At 43.8% G+C, this 16,266-nt stretch overlaps 1 protein-coding gene across 4 annotated transcripts in view; it reads left to right on the forward strand.

The window, feature by feature from the left end:
* MYH10 (myosin heavy chain 10) overlaps positions 1-16,266 on the forward strand; it is a 99,346-nt gene that overhangs the window by 45,553 nt on the left and 37,527 nt on the right. For 2 of the 4 annotated variants that reach the window (XM_027742271.2, XM_027742273.2), the window contains exons 5-10: positions 4,771-4,800; positions 8,950-9,042; positions 12,737-12,800; positions 14,569-14,667; positions 15,588-15,731; positions 16,040-16,135. In XM_027742271.2, the coding sequence (XP_027598072.1) occupies positions 4,771-4,800; positions 8,950-9,042; positions 12,737-12,800; positions 14,569-14,667; positions 15,588-15,731; positions 16,040-16,135 (526 nt within the window). The remainder of the gene's footprint in view (positions 1-4,770; positions 4,801-8,949; positions 9,043-12,736; positions 12,801-14,568; positions 14,668-15,587; positions 15,732-16,039; positions 16,136-16,266) is intronic. The other 2 variants (XM_027742272.2, XM_027742274.2) reach the window with 1 other exon arrangement.

Raw genomic sequence — 16,266 nt, forward strand, 5'->3', positions numbered from 1 at the left:
ACAGCCTTGAACAAACCCAGTATTTTTTCAGTTTCTGCAGAAGTAAAATTGCCAACAGGCTTTTGGAGAGAAGGGAATTGTGCACTTTTGTGCTGAGTCCTTCTCAATATACTGTTGACAACTTGGAATAGCTCGGGCTGGAAGACACTTCTGGAAGCCTCTTGTCCAGACACCTTTCAAAATGTGCCTTCCTTCAGAGTGAGGTTACATTGTCCAGGCCTTGTAAAGCTGAGTTTAGCTCATCTAAATCTTGAGGGATGGAGATTAAACAACTTCTCTGTGAGCCTGTTGTGGTGCTTCACCACCCGAAGCCCTCTTTGTACCCTGAGTGTGTTTGGCCTTCCCTGTGCTGTGCCAGGAGTATCCCCTGAGAGATTCGTCATCACAACAATTCCTGTGGCCACTCACTGGGTTTGGTGCCTCAAAATAATGTCCATAAAAAGTCCATCTGGCTTCAAACGGAGCAAGTTTCCTCCACTGTCTGTGTGGCTGCAGAAATGGTACGAAGTGAAGGCACAGAAAAGATGGAAATGGGATGGAAAACGTCAGTGAAGGGCAGGATGAGTTGCCCTTTTCAGTGCAGTGTTGGCTGATTCCATGTAAATCTCTGGTTAAACTGCAGCTTAATTTTCTACTGACCAGTGGGATCAGATGGGGTGGTGGTGGTGATCTCAAAAGATAGATTTTATAATCAGCTGCTTCACAAACCGTTGACTATCGTGATGAAGACTAGAAAAGTTCTTAAAACACAGTTTAGACACACAGAAAGAATAGGGTGGTGTCCTGAATAAAAGTCTGATACTTGGATTGTGCATTTCATTCAAGGCAGTGAGCACTGAACTAAGCATATATCCATGAAAAATGCAGGATATCTGTGTAAACAAACCACTTTTGAAAGTAGAAATAAGTGTCCTTAGTTCTGTAACGACTAGTTTTTATTTATATATTGCAAATAACGAATGTCTAACCTGCACAGCTCACACTGGAAAGTGTCAGAATAGGGGTTGGAGGTGCAGCCCTAATTTGTTCCTGTTTCCTAATTTGCATATTCATTAGAGAGCTGTAGAGGCTGGTGGTGATCCACTGTCCCCATGTGTACAACTGTGCATTATCCTGTGCACAGGAAGATGCTAAACAGGCTGTTAAATTAATCCCTGACTGGCAGTCTGTGTGTACCCATCCTGTTAGAGATAATTATCAGTGTCATGCATATTTCTGAGACTGTTTGAATGCCACATTGATTAGGTTTTTTTAAAGCAGCAATTTGTATGCTAAGTCTAGGGTTAAATTTGTTTTCCCTGGCAGTGCTGTAAAAGTCTAACAAGCAAATGTAGCCCCAGTGTGACACCTGAGAGCAGCACTGATGTTCTGCCGTGTCACAGGTGCTCCCCAGGGACATTTTCCAGTGGGATGGTGGGGGAATGCTCAGCCTGTGTGAGGAGTCAGTCTCGTGTGGGAGCTGTGCCCATCTCCTGGACAGCCTCATTCCTCATCCATGAGGCTTTTCTTTCCCAGCAGCTCTTTGCTCCCAGCTGGAAGAGCCCTTGGAATGTCATCCCTGGTCAGGTGGGGAATCAAGCCAATAACACATGGTAGCCACAGGAGCTGGAATTACAGTGCTGGGCAGCCCTAAAACTGATTCCTAATGTTTGAGTGTTGAATCCGTAGCCCCAGTGTCTCATTTCCTGTCTAATCCCAAGATGTTGTCCTGGGCACTGCTCTCGGAAGTGTGGGGAGGTGCTGCTGGTGGTAAAAATGTAGAGGAGAAACTTTAGTAATTGTGGGATTTGGCAGAGCCAGGTGAGACTGCAGTAATTCCTGAAATTGGGAATAGGGGCTGGGCTTTCTCGAGCCAAGCAGTGGAGGGGAGGGAGAAGTGCTTGGCAGTGAGTTCTGAACATGAGCTGTTCTAAAGACCAAAGGTGGGGTGAAAGTAAACCTGAATTCTTGGCTGCTGTGTGTTTGGCTGAGTGGCAGAACTGGCACAGGGACAGTCCCTGGTGGGTAACAAGGCATGGAAGATGGAAGGTGTCTGTTGGAAATAACTGAAAGTTTCACATCCAGCAAATTAGAGTTCTGAAGAATTTGAGGGGTTGAGGTGGTAACCAGTAAAGCTGAATTTTTGTCATTAAAGCTGAATATTTTGCCTGCACCAAGGGGACTGTGTTTTATTCAGTTGTTAATGTGCCACATGTGGACCAGCTTTGTAAAGACCAGCACTGAGCTTTAGCTCAGGCACCTCAGCCCAGAGCTGACCCACAGGGGTGTCTGCTGGGCTGCTCAGCTGTCCCAGGCTCCTTGGCCAGACACCTTCACCTTCACTCCCAAGGATTCCTCAGGAGGCTCAGGAGCTGTGGAGGGAGGACATGTAGAATTAAAGGAGAGGAGAGAAAAGGCCAGGTACTTGGTGAGTACGGGGAGAGGAGGGTCATGTGCCTGCAGAGGGATTTGGACACACTGGGCACAGGGAGAAGGGAGGAAAAAGGCTTCTGAACTTAGTTTTGTGGCTCATCAATCCCCTGTGTAGTAAGAAAGGCAGGAATGAGAGAAAAGAGGAATAAAAGTGTGTTAAAGCATGTGTTAGTGTCACTTTAATGTGGCCAAGAAGTGTCTAAATTCTGGGTTCTGCTTTAGTTTACAAACTTTGTGGGTTTGGATGGAGAGGGAAGTCAGTGCAAAATATAGAAATAATAATAATAATAATAAAAGAATTGCATACATGGTTTTCCAAAAGAAGTGCTGGTTGTCCCCTGCTGCCCAGGGACTGCCATGACCTTGCATGTTGTGGGGTGAGTTTGGGGGATGCCCTTTTGCTGCTCCTCTGGGCTGTGGAGGTACCTGGGCCCTATTCATGGTCAAATACATGAAAACAGCAGAAGTTTTCATTTGTGGGAGTGTGTGGAGTTGTTAAATTCTATAAATAACTTCATCCATGTGCCAGTGCTGTCTGCACTGCCAGTTATCCTGGTTCCCTGTGCCCCTGGTTTGGATGAATGGAACCAGACTTCAGTTTGACTCATAGAATTATGGAATGGGTTGGATTGGGAGGGACCTTAAAACTCACCCTGTCCCACCCCCTGCCACGGGCAGGGACACCTTCCACCAGCCCAGGTTGCTCCAACATCCAACCTGGCCTTGGACACTTCCAGGGCTGGGGCAGCCACAGCTTCTCTGGGCAACCTGTGCCAGGGCCTCCCCACCCTCACAGGGAAGAATTTCTTTCTAATATCCAATCTAAATCTACTCTCTGTCAGTGGGAAGCCATTCCCTCTTGTCCTGTCACTGCAGGCCCTTGCCTAAAGTCCCTCTCCAGCTCTCTTGGAGCCCCTTTAGGCCCTGGAAGGGGCTCTCAGGTCTCTCCAAAACCTTCCCATCCCAAATTGCCTCTATTTTCACTAAAATCCAGCTTTCACTTCGGTGCTATTTTAAACTGTAGAACTAATTACTGGTGCTTTCAGGTTAATGATTCCTTCCAGTGGCTGTGTTTGCCTTGGTAGCTGAAATGCTAAATTGTTTAATTTGTTTTATTAATTTCTAAAGAAACAAAATTAGTTTTGAAGGACAGAATCATGGGTAGGCTCACTCAGGCTGAAGCTCCCCTTGGTGGGAGTTTCCCAGGGGAACTTTAACTGCCCTGATTTAACCACAGAGAGTTAAACACGTGTCTGACTGTGCTCAGTTCTGTTTCTAGTGAGGACAGGAATGGACACCCTGAGAGTGCAGCTCATCTTCTCTGAAGATAAGCAAACAAAATGCCTCTGAGGCTCCTGGGTGTGCTTGTCCTTCTCTGTAAGTCCAGGAGTGGTAGTTCCACACTGAAATCCTGAACCTTCCTTAGCTGCCCAGGTTGTTTTCCTGGCAGGAATGGTACAGCTTTGAAAATTCACATGACTTACCTGAACAAGCCAAACCTTTGCCAGCTGCTTTACAGACCTCTGTCAAAATTGGTTATTCTGCACTAAGCCAGAGCTGGTTGTTTAAAACAAGAATCATTATTCTTAAAATAAGAATCTGGCTTGGTATAAAAATTTCTTGGTTTGTGTGTTTCTTCACAATATTTGCCCCATGGCTCCTGATATGAAGCTCAAGGTTATTAAACTTGCAGTCTGAGCCAGGGAAATAATAATGGAATTGAAAATTTCTGCAGAAAATGTGCAAATTTGTATTTTGAGGGCATTTTATTTTATTTTATTACGTTCGTGTTCCCTTTGCCCTTCTTGCTGGCAAAATTGGAAGGTCTTCCAGTTCCTTAAGGTTCTGCTCATGTGGAATTAAAAAAAGAAACAAAGCTTTTGTCTTGACTGTGGGTTTGCATTTCTTAAAAACTTGTAGTACAGTGCAAAACTCTTTAAGTGTTGCTTCCCTCTCTGTTCTCTCATAACCTCTGTGACTGTTGAAGGATAATGTTCATCTCATCCATCCAAACCCCCTCGCAGTGCCCAGGGCTGAGGAGAAAGCCACTTACTGCTGAGCTTAATTTTTTTGCTGTTGTTTGGCAAGACTGGGAAGCTGTGCCCAAGTAAAGAAACTCTTGCCTTTTTCCTTGCTGCTCAAGGACCATCTGTCATCTTGGGTTTTACTGGAATTAGTCCTTTGCACAAACACAGGTCTCAGTATTTTGAGCATGCCAATAACTTCTTTTCTAAGCTGAACTTGAAGGGTTTCTATGAAGTGAGTGTTCAGTTAAACTAAACCTCTGACAGTGCTAATGTGGGATGTGACAGCTGGAATTCCTTGCTAACTTATCATTTGTTTGTTTGCAATGAACAGCCCGAATCACCCAAACCCGTGAAACACCAGGCAAGTGGTTTTTTTTAATGCTTTTAAAGTTATGTAGGAGAACTGATGTGTATTCTTCTATTTGCATTTATGATGTGGGAAGCCTTGGAGTGGTGTACAGCTAATAGTGAATTTAGTAAGTATTTAACTGGCTTTGGGAGAGTGGACTAGTGAGTAGCTTATGAGTTTCTCAGCATTGCAAAGGGCTTGTCACCACTTTAAAGTGGTGTTACCCTGTCCTGAAGTGAGAGGCTCATCTCTCTCTAGCCACCCTTCTCCAAAATACTGTGTGTGTACTGGGTAATGTGCTGCTGAGAGAGTGCAGAACACTTTTAAAATATTAAACAAAGTGGTAAATAAGAGATGGATTAATGGAAGCTACAAAATCCTTTTGATTAACATACTGTTTTGTCTGAATGTTTTTGTCACGTTGCAGATAACTTGATAAAGACTTTGATCTCAAGTGTCAAAGGCTTGGCATAACCAACATCTTCTGAAATCAAGTGTTTCCCTTGACTTTCTAGTACAAGTGGTGTGAGCAGTGTGGGATCTGAATTAATGTTTCCTCATTTGAGCTTCAGCTGCTCTTACTCCTCAGGCTGGCTGGAGCCCCTGTGCAGATAATTCTGCCTGTTCCCTCTGTCCCTGGGGCAGCAGCACTCGGTCTGTTCTATCCCACCTGTGTAAGAGTTTTAGTACTTCCAGTGCTCTGGAATTTACCTGAGAAGGAGCTTAAAGAGGAGGGTTAGGTGGTAGTTGAGGGCAAGACTGTGGAAAGAGATAAACAAATAATTGCTGCCATGTGTTATGCAGGATAAATGCTCTGCTCTAACCCCAGCTGGTAAGTGATGCCTTTGTCCTGAGCACCAGCTTTTAAATAAAGCAGCAGCTTTGGCAGGGTGTAACCAAGGCTTGGAAACTGAGGAAGCTGCCCTGAGTTAGTTCAGCAGGTTGTGTTCTTCCCTTACATTTCTGAGAGCTGACTAGTGCAACATAAACTGTAGTGGAAAGGGAAATAGTAAAGGAACTTTCAAGCAAGTCTGGTATATTGGAAGCCAAAAGCAACCCCTGGACAGCTGTGATGCCTCTGGTAGTGTGTGTTAAACCTTGTTAAACCTCTGTAACCCAATCATGTGTCTGAGCCCATGGTCTCATTTTCAGAATAAGTCACAGACATTCTTAGTATTTAACTTAATCTTCCCTCCTTGCAAACATCAGTCAAGTCTAAGGGTTTTTACTGAAATATTTCTCAGTTCCAAAAATAGACAGAGGGTGTTTAGCTTTAACCCTCCCTTTGCTTGGAGTGTCAGGGTTGACATGAACCGTTGGTTGGCAAACATTTGAACTGTATCCCTGGGAAAATGCTAATCCAGAGCTGTTGATATTGCATAAACAGTGGAATCATTAACATCTCTGTTTCGATGTCATTCTGAACTCCAGAGTGGATCCCTGTGTATGTGAGTAGCATGTGCCCTCCCCTGCCTCCCCCAGGCTCCACTGCAAGAGACTCACTGGATGCTGGTTTTTCTGAAACTGAGACAACAACCTGTCCTTGTCTTCGTGTTGCCCTGCATGAACTATTGCATGAGCTCACTCCTCCCACAGCGCTGCCACACTGCTTTTTCCAAGGTCTGGTGAGGTGCCCACGCAGGAGATAAGCCCGCAGGCCAAACTGGGACACTCCTTCCAAAACACTGAATGCTTCGAAAAGAGAGTTGTTTTGGGCTGTAAAGCTGTCCATCTAGACATGAAAAATGCCTTTTTCCACAGTGTGAGAGGTTTGACCCTGGTGTGAGGTTTGCTTTGCTTGGTGATGGCTGTGAGGAGTTGGTGTGTGCAGCACCGAGCCTGCGAGCGCGGCTCGTTCCCATGGTGCTCACCCACAGCTGAGGATCCAGCTGAGTGTTTCCATCAAATCCTCATTGTGAAAATGAGCTACTGAGACCTTTCTGCCTTCACTTGGAGAATTTGAATAAATTCTGCAGAAATTGCTCTGCACAGCCCCAGTCCAGGCTGTGACCTGTGGGTGCTTCCTGAGACACAGCGATGTCCATGGAGGAGTTGGTGTGGAGTCAGTTCACATTTTGCAGCCACAAAGAATACTTTATTCAGGCTACTTTGTCTTTGCACATTATTGCAGGCAAGTGTTTAAAAAGGCTTTACTCTCAACATTCAAATGTAGAGGAATCTTGTGTCTTTAATATTGTTACAGCACAGATTTTTGAAGGACTGCAAGAATGAGAATTTTATCTCTACTGACCAATTTGTCTTTAAAAAAAACCCTACAAGAGATAATAATCAGTAGCAAGTTAGATTGCTTTCCAGTACGAACAGGCTTGAATTGAACAACTCAAACCTGGATCAGGATATTACAGTGCCCCTGACACCGTGCAGAGGTGTCAGTGTGTGAAGTGCCAGCAGCGCACGAACCTCCCTCGTGTCACAAATAAGCTGTTTTCCTTGTCCCAAAAGATTATATATGTATATATATATATTCTTCCAGAATAACTGTAGAGTTTACCCTGTAAGCTGTGACCCCCCTGCTGCCTTTCCTGTACACCCTGGGGTTTATCCCAGGCTGTTCACTGCAGGGTAAGGAGCTTCTCCCTTTTATCTTGGTGTGTTCGCAGCAGTGCCGTGTCGGGAGGGGGAAGTGGGAGGGATGGTGGGAAAATTCCCACTCTCTGATGTGTTTGCATGGAAAACTTTGAGAATGTCACCTGCAGACAGCACAGAGTGGGTATAACAGAGATCTAGTTTTATTCCAGCTGTGGGTTTTTTTCTAGTTTAAAAGTGCTCCTGAGAACAGTAACCTTGGCAGAGCTGACAGTGCACAGCCCCTGCAGCCTCAGCAGTGTTTAGTGTGCTCTGGGCTCACACTCACATTTATTCCTTCTTCAGTTACTGCAGAATTCCAAGAATTTGTGGTCCCAAAGGGAATATATGTGGAAATAAGCAAGTTTTGAGCAGATACTTTCAGGTCACATTAAAGAAGGAGCAACCATTAATATCAAGGAGGGCTTGAAATACATTTAGATATACAAATAAAAGCCTCTTTTAGGTGTGAACTAGTGAATTTTTAGAATTCCCTTCTAAGAATTGACCTCATGTGGAAGCCTTAAGAGACTTAACATTTCCTGTTCTTTGATGTTCAGTCTGGGGCCTTTATTCATCAAGGCTATAAATAATTGGAAAAAGCAGGTTTATGAACAAAACATCACATTTTGAGACTACATTCCAGACAGCTTCACTTTCTTTTTTTTTTTTTTTTTTTTTTTTTTCTTTTTTTTCTTTTTTTTTGTTTTAAACCAACCTTCAGAGCAGGAAGACAGTATATTTTCCTGTGTACATTCATGCCTCCTGGGCTCTTGGAAGCAGCACAGACTTTTTTTTGTGCCCAGTCCTCCTCATGGACAGCAATTGTAAAAGCTGTTGTGCAATTTCCTTAAGATAAGCACTTTGATTTCTAAATCCATTGGCTTGAACTTACAGAAACATTTAAAAAAAGCATTAAACATACTGAGCAATGTTGGTTGGATTGAGTAATTTGAAAGTGATGTTTGTATTTGGGGTTGCTCAGCTCTTCTGGGCCATTCTGGCTTTGTGCTCAGGTGTGGTCAGGTCAGATGTTGCAATGGTATGAATTTCAGTCTGGTTGACTGAGGGGGAGGGTTTTCGCTGATTTGAAAGTAAGTTTGAAAAGAGGTATTTGTAAGTTTAAAAATAGGTGTTCCAAAGTAGCTGTATTGCCAAGTCACTACACATGAAATTTAAGAATAATGCACTAAAATCTTCAAACAGTTAAATTAGTTTCTCCTCTAAAGCACTCAAGGTCTGTGCCTAATTTCATCAGCCCTAAATGTGAATTTTCCATCTTCGATGACTGTCAACATCCATCAGGTCCTGTTTGGTCACTGCTGTGTTTGTGTGTGTCTGTGTGTGTTCTAATAAACAAACCCAAACCAAAAAACCACCACCAAAGGCCCCGCACTGGACGGAGGAGTCTCGGCAGGTTTAGGAGGGGAAGGATGACACCCCCCTTGTGAAGGTGCTGTCACTGCCACAGCCAGGGGCAAATGACTGTCAGGAAGAGGCAGAATACAGGAATACCCTCAATTCCAGGTGCTCTGTGCTCATATCTGTTCCTGTTTCTGTTTGTGTGGTTTTTAGGGGGAGCTGGAGCGGCAGCTTCTTCAGGCCAATCCCATCCTGGAATCCTTCGGGAATGCAAAGACAGTGAAAAACGACAACTCCTCCCGCTTTGTGAGTAACTCCTTTTCTCTTTAGGGTCTGGAAATCTGGATTATGGAGAAATTACCTTCTTAGGAATTTATCTAAGTGGTATCCAAAGCTTTTTCTGTTCTCTTCCTCCATGAATTCAGGATCTCTTACAGTGCCTTCTGCGATGTGTTGGGATTCTGAAGGCACATCCTCACTGGCTCTTGGCAAAACTTTAATTTTATCCAGTTTCTAACTTCAACAATCCTTGAGATGACAGTTGTTTATAGTCTAACAAATACAGCTGCGCTCTGGAGCTGAGCTGTGACTTGTGTGCACAAATTCCTGCAGAATTGCTAAGAAGTAGGAAAGACTGTGGCATCAGCTTGGACTTGGGCACCATCTGTCAATAGCTGGGACTTTATCAATTGGTTGTTTAAAGAGAACATCCTGAATTTCCAAAAAAAAGCACAGAACTTGCATATAAAAACCTGTCTAAATTTGCTGAGTGATTGACTGTAGGGAAGTCAAAAAGCCAGTGTGACCTATCCCAGGTGTCAGGCACTGCTGGAGCTGGTTGATGTTTCTGTCGGGTCAGTGCCTTCTGTTCACAGAGAGTTTTGGTGGCTGATAATCACTTCTGATGGGTTCCATTGTTTTAAAAATCGTGGGGAATAAATAGCTTTTTACCACTTCTTAGAACTTCCTTTCCTTTGAAGGGAAAAAAAGCCATCTCCTGTTTCAGGGGGAAGATGTTTTCAGTACAACTTCAGAACTGTATAGGAGGTATTAAATCTTTTTTTTCTGGCGAGAACAACACTAAAATTTACAGAACAAATGAAAGATTTCTGGTCTGCCTTTGACATTTCAACAATTGCTTGGATTTATAATGCATGAACTCAACTCCAGTGATAAGGACTCTGGAAAACTCCATGACTAAGTCCCTCAGCCTTTCCAGTCGGGAAGGGAGAGCAGAGTACTGTGGAAATTCAGCTTTGATAATTTTATAGCCACGTTATTTACAATATTGCTTGATGCTTCTATAAGTTGGGTATAGAATTTATAATGTGAATAGGTTTCACTGTACAGTAATTCTATCTTGAATGCATCAAAGACTGTACTAATTTAATGAGGATGCTTTTTCCCTAAAAGATGTCAGCATCTGGTTTGTGTTATTTTGAGGGCTGCATTGCCATCATGAACATAATCACTGTGATGGCTCCAGCCCTGTTTTTATAAAGGAGCAAGTATAATGCATTCCAGATGGTCTCATCTCATGCAGGAAAAGAAAAATAATCTTTTACAACCATTTTAAAACCTGACTTAAAAAATATCTATCCTCCCACAAAGTGAGAAGTGCTGTTGTTCAGCCACAGAGGCTTGACAGGCTTCACTGAGGCTGCCAGCCTGTCCCTGCTCGCTGACAGCACCAGGCAGGGCTCAAATAAGGCTGATGTCCAAGGAATTTCATTTTCCCCCCTTTTTTCTTCTACCAAGGGCAGCGTTTCAGGAAATAAAAATCTCTGGTTTGCATTGGATAGGACAGTGGCCTTGCTGGATTCACATGGCAGAGCTAAATGCTTCCTTCTGGTGTGGTTTTTCCAAAGCCTGATGGTGGCAACAGAATTCAGCCCTTAGATGAGCACCACTGCAGTCTAACTGATGAATTAAAGATTTCATAGCAAGGTTTGCCAGTGCCAGCTAAAAGGATCTATTAATATTGTGCTTTTAAGAAGATTAACTAGATAAGTGATCTCTCTAGTACAGACTCCAGTGAGGCCTGAACTTTGAAGCAGGGAGCATGTGGGTCCCCTCTTCTGATGTGTAATGACTGCATTTCCTCTCAATTATTTTTGCTCATGGAACTGGTAACTTGACAGCAGAAATTAAATAACTTTTAAGAGTGAAACAGCGTAAAGTGGTTCCAAATGATATCAGAAAAAGCCACTGACTAGACCTTCTGTAATGTTTCTTGTTTGTTTTCACACGTGACAAGGCAAGTTCAAGGCAGGAAGACTCTGTGGTAGCAGCTCTGGGTAAAAAGTCTGCTGCCATTGTTGCCATGCTGACATGTGCATCATATATCTGGTCTACTGCCTGAATCTCAGTAAAATGTCATTTCATTCTTCGTGCCAGTTATAAATAGAACTTTCTGGAATTGTTCCTGAGCAAGAAGTCTAAATGCTGCAGTTACAAACTGAGCTGAGGGTGTTCTGTATCTGCATCCTCAGAAATCTGTGTTCAGTGCTGCTTCCTGCCAGGCCATGCCTGGAAACAACCCTTGTTCCTTGGCACGGTGGTTTTAGTGCCAGTGGCTTAACAACCAAGCTGGAACAGTAGGGAATAACCACTGGAGCTAATTTAAAGTGTTCCACCAGTTTTCTTGCAACTCAGAGACCCCACTTTGAGCTGGAGCTGCACAACCACAGTCCTGGAGCAGTGACTTTGCCCTGAGATTGAGTCAGGGTAGTAGGGCTGGTGGGGAGGTTGTGCCTTTCCCTGGATACACTGAGGGGTCTGGGAGGAGAAACTTGGTCTTGTGCCCACAGATCTTGATCTGAATGGGCTTTGTTAGGGCGGGGGGTTCTGGTAAGGAGTTGCAATAGCACAAATGAAGCAATTTGCTCAGCGTGGAAATGTGCCCCCAAAATAATACCAGGTTGGGCCATTCCTGTCATACAGGACCCTACGAGCTTGGAGAGTAGAATGTTTAATCAGGAAATCAGTAGCACACTCCCTGAGCTGAATGGATGTTCACTTGAACATGCTGATAGCACTAATCAGGTTGGAGATAAGGCAGGGTTGGCATCCAGGTTGTAAAAGCCCTTTCCAAAGGGCTCCATAAAAGTTATCAGTAGGTGGCTTTGTGCAGATACCATCAGAGGTGTTAGGGCAGGTGTTAGCAGACTTCTGTCATGCTCCCTGATCTCCAGACCTGTCTGTGTGTGGATAGAGGACTGTGGAAATTGGGTGCAATGAAAATGGGGAGCCCAGTGTAGTCATTGGGAATTCCCACTGGTTTTTCACACGAATACAACCAGGACAGTGCTGAACAGGTTCATGAGCACAAACTTGAAATTCACTGATGGTGCAGATAAAATGGTCCAGCTCCAAGCCTGTTGTCCTGTTGGGAATGACAAATCAGATGGGGGAACTGATGTGGCTTAAAAATGATATAATATATCCACTGGCAACCACCTGCTTTCCAAGAACTGCTCTGTGTGTGGGAAGTGGCTCTTTATTTGAGATGTAGGTGTGAGAAATGGGTGTATTTCTTAGTTCTTTCTTTACCAACTGCTGGAGAAGAGAGGCCATAGAGAGAGCAGCCAGCTTGGTTTGGAATGGAAGGGGAGATGTGGTGTGATGGGCTGGGCAGCACCTGGGATTTGGGATTTGCTGCAGCTGGAGCACCTTCAGGCACCAGTAAGTTTGCTATGGAAATGTGCACATGTAGAATCTCAGCATTTCTTCCAACCTCAGTGTGAGGAATTGAGCCTCACGTTCAGAGAAGTTTTTCCTAAGTCTGGATTACAAATATATCTGGACTAAGAGTTCCTTAATCCTTAGAGTGTGTTTGTGTGCTCCATTGAAATGATGGCTGAGCACCTGGATGGGCAGTGATTTCATTTGATCTTGGGAAATGCTTAATCCATGAATGCATTTGGATTATATTTTATATAGACAGCGTTGTTTAATTAAAAAAAACAGTAATAATGAAAAAATCTTCTTTTCTTTGCAGGGTAAATTCATCAGGATTAACTTTGATGTCACTGGTTACATTGTGGGGGCCAACATCGAGACATGTATCCTCCTTCATGCCACATCCTTGCAAAAATGCAAGTTTTCTGCTTTGTTTTGCTTTTAACCCTAGAATTCATTGGAATGCAGTGAAAGGACATTCCTCTGACAACACCCCTCTCTTCCTTTGTTTCAAAATAGCCGATCGAATGTCACAAATTCAGCGGCTCAGAAATCCTCCACTGCCCAGCTCAGCACTCCCAAACCTGCTGGATTTTCAGACTGGCCTTAAAACCAGGGTGTGCTAAAAAGGGAAACCATGTAAAATGTGCTTGCTCTGTGAACATTTCTGAAAATACCCCAACACCTTCCTAATCAGAAGCTGAGCCTCTGCATCGTGCCCAGAGCTCGGAAGCAGCTCCCGGCCTGGAAGGAGCTGATGCTCCTTATCAAGTGACAAAGCTGGGCCACCTTCTGCCTTCTTAGGCCTTCTAGACACCCACGTGGGTTCAATAACACAAGACCTACTATTGTAATTAATTAATTATAATTAATACCAAAGCCTGATTCAGTTTTAGCTCTGAGGTTCGTTCTTATTTGCGATGGTGCAAGAACAAGTAAAAATACTCCCACTGAAAGCCCTTCTCTGAAGTTGTTTCCTTCATACTAAAAATGTGTGTGTAATTTTTAGTGCAGCCTGTTTTCTGGGGGAAAACAGGGTGGTCATAAAATGATGAAATTGGAAGTCTTAGTAAACAATATGAAGTGGGTATTGATCATAAACAATGCTGCAGTTAAGCTTTTGTTCTGTTGCTGTGTTTTAAACTGCTTCATCTGAAGTGCACTGAATGTTTGGAACTGTCACAAAGTATAGTTTCCCAATAAGGCTGGGAAAGGTCTATAGTTATTCAAAATATGCTTCAGTGATAAATGTTTTCCTTCATTCACCACAGCACAGGAATGAAGGCAGCTTTTAGGAAAATTCAGATGAATTGTTTTGCCCAGAGCTTTGTGAAAACAGAAGGATTTAACTCCTAGGGAATTTTTTCTTCATCACAAGAACTCATCCTCATCAGTGACCTGTGTCATTTCAAATCCCTGTCCTGCATTTGCATTACAATATGGAATATCTAGAAGTAAAGGAGTTAAATAACACTGCAGCTAATTAGACACTGCCTGCTGCAGGAGTTGCAATTGGGAGCTGTTTAGAGGCAGTGGTGACTGTGTGGAAAAATGCAGTGCTGGGGAGAAATGGCAAAGACACTTCAGATGACTAAGTATCTCTGAGTTCAGCAGCTGCTGCGTTTTTGGTAGTAAAACTTCAACTATGACCTTAATAAAGAAGGATGGCAGTTCCTCCTCTCACCAAAACTGTGGCTAATCCATTCCAGACAACTGCATGGAGCAGGGAACTGCAGGGAAATGCAGGGAACGGGATGGGTGTGCTGAAATGAATGAGTTTGCTGAGATTAAAAGTGGGTTTCTACCAGTCTGAACTGGAAATCTCTCACTTGAAGTCACTAAAAGTTCATATTGGGCATGGTCTGGTCATAGAATCCCAGAATGGTTTGGGGTGGAAGGGCCCTTAAAGCTCACCCAGTCCCACCCCCTCCATGGGCAGGGACACCTTCCACCAGCCCAGGTTGCTCCAAGCCCCGTCCAACCTGGCCTTGGACACTTCCAGGGATGGGGCAGCCACAGCTTCTCTGGGCATTACTACTAATGTTCTACTTGGTCTTAAAGTAATTCCATAGCCTGCTTTGGAACTTTTGTTTGCACTGGACGTTTTTAACCAAGAACTGTAGCTGATCCTTGACTCCAGTTATAATCCAGACTTGTTGGAAAAGTCTCGTGCTGTTCGTCAGGCCAAAGACGAGCGGACGTTTCACATCTTCTACCAGCTGCTGGCTGGAGCAGGAGAACATCTCAAGTGTAAGTTGAGTCTCTTTTTGTAACCCTGTTGTCTGTGTGCTGTGTTTGTTATTTGAGTTTAACATGGTTGGGTTGGTCTCAGTCACCAGACAGCGAGTTTTAAACAAAGCCAGGTGGCTTTTGTTGGAAACAACTCCTGTGCTTTATCAAATGTGCTGGGGAGCCACTCTGATAAATCAAGCAAATGTCTCCTCCATGCCAAAGCCCAGTTTGGGCAGTCTCTGGCTGGGAATCCCTGGATAGAAGCTGCAGTGTTCCCGGGTGATAACCACCAACCCTGATCAGCAGTGGTAGCTGTATCTGCTCTGGGCTGTGCCTTCAGCCTGGGGAGAAAAGCAGCCATTTAACCCAAACACAGTGAAGCTCTGTGGCTTTCTGCAAGCCATTGCAGTGCTGTGGTGGTTATCTCGACTCTGGGTGGGTTTTCCCCCCCCCTTGGTAACTGGGAGTTTCTGTTGGGTTGTGATAAGTGAAACTAATGAAGATACAGACTTCAGAGAATGGGTCCTCTCTTTCTTCTCCTGTGTTAGATAAGCTGCTGTTTGGCATCCTTGATGTTGGTGATTATCAGTCCCTAACTCCATTTCTGCTTCAGCCTGGTACCTTTCAGTAGAGATCCTCCTTTTGGGATATTCCAAATGGGGATTTAAGGTTATGGTAGATCTGAGTGGGGCAATGCTCTGTGTACAGAGATGCATTAAAGAGCTCGTGTAGGTTGCTACAGAGAGTCTGAATCTGCCTTCAGCTTGGAAGGCACACTTGTATTTTTAGGGTTTCAGGAGCTGCAGCTTGCAGCTACAAGCCATTACTGGCTTGTAGCCACATATGAGGAATTGATTTCCTAAAGCTGAGTTTGGGCATTTAGAGAGAACAGAATTCCTTTATGTTATTTTTCTGTCTCTTCCTTCCCCCCAATACAGCTGACTTGCTGCTCGAAGGATTTAACAATTACAGATTTTTATCTAATGGCTACATCCCCATTCCTGGGCAACAAGACAAGGATAACTTCCAGGAGACAATGGAAGCCATGCATATCATGGGGTTTTCACATGATGAGATCTTGTGTAAGTTATTGAGCCCTTTGCATTTTCAGAGTGTACTTTTCTCTCTTACACACATAAACACACTTGATAACGTTATGTCACCCAATTTAATGTTGCTTCAGTGTATTGAGAACCTGAAGAAAATATTTGCTTAACTTCAACTAGAGTTGAATTAAAGCCATTTGCCCAAAAAGCACAGTACAAACTGTATTTCCTTTTTGAGCTCCTGCTTTGAATTTGGAAGGAAAGTGACACAAGTAACAGAAGAAAACTTATCCAAGCTGAGCCCTCTTCCATTAAACTGATGCACATGTCTTTTGTTAACACAGCAATGCTGAAAGTGGTGTCTTCAGTGCTGCAATTTGGAAATATTTCCTTTAAGAAGGAGAGAAATACCGATCAAGCCTCTATGCCAGAGAACACTGGTGAGTTGATCACGTCTGTGTGGCTTCCTCTGACTTGTGCTGGAGTTTTCTTCCTGCCATTTGTCCAGTGCATATCTTGAAAAACACAGAGCAGTCTGCTGAGCATCCCTGAGAGTGTTCTGTGCCAAAAT

This window comes from Pipra filicauda, unplaced genomic scaffold, assembly GCF_003945595.2.
Source record: "Pipra filicauda isolate LSUMZ 115617 unplaced genomic scaffold, ASM394559v2 scaffold80_size11013439_pilon, whole genome shotgun sequence".
Taxonomy (NCBI): Eukaryota; Metazoa; Chordata; class Aves; order Passeriformes; family Pipridae; genus Pipra; species Pipra filicauda.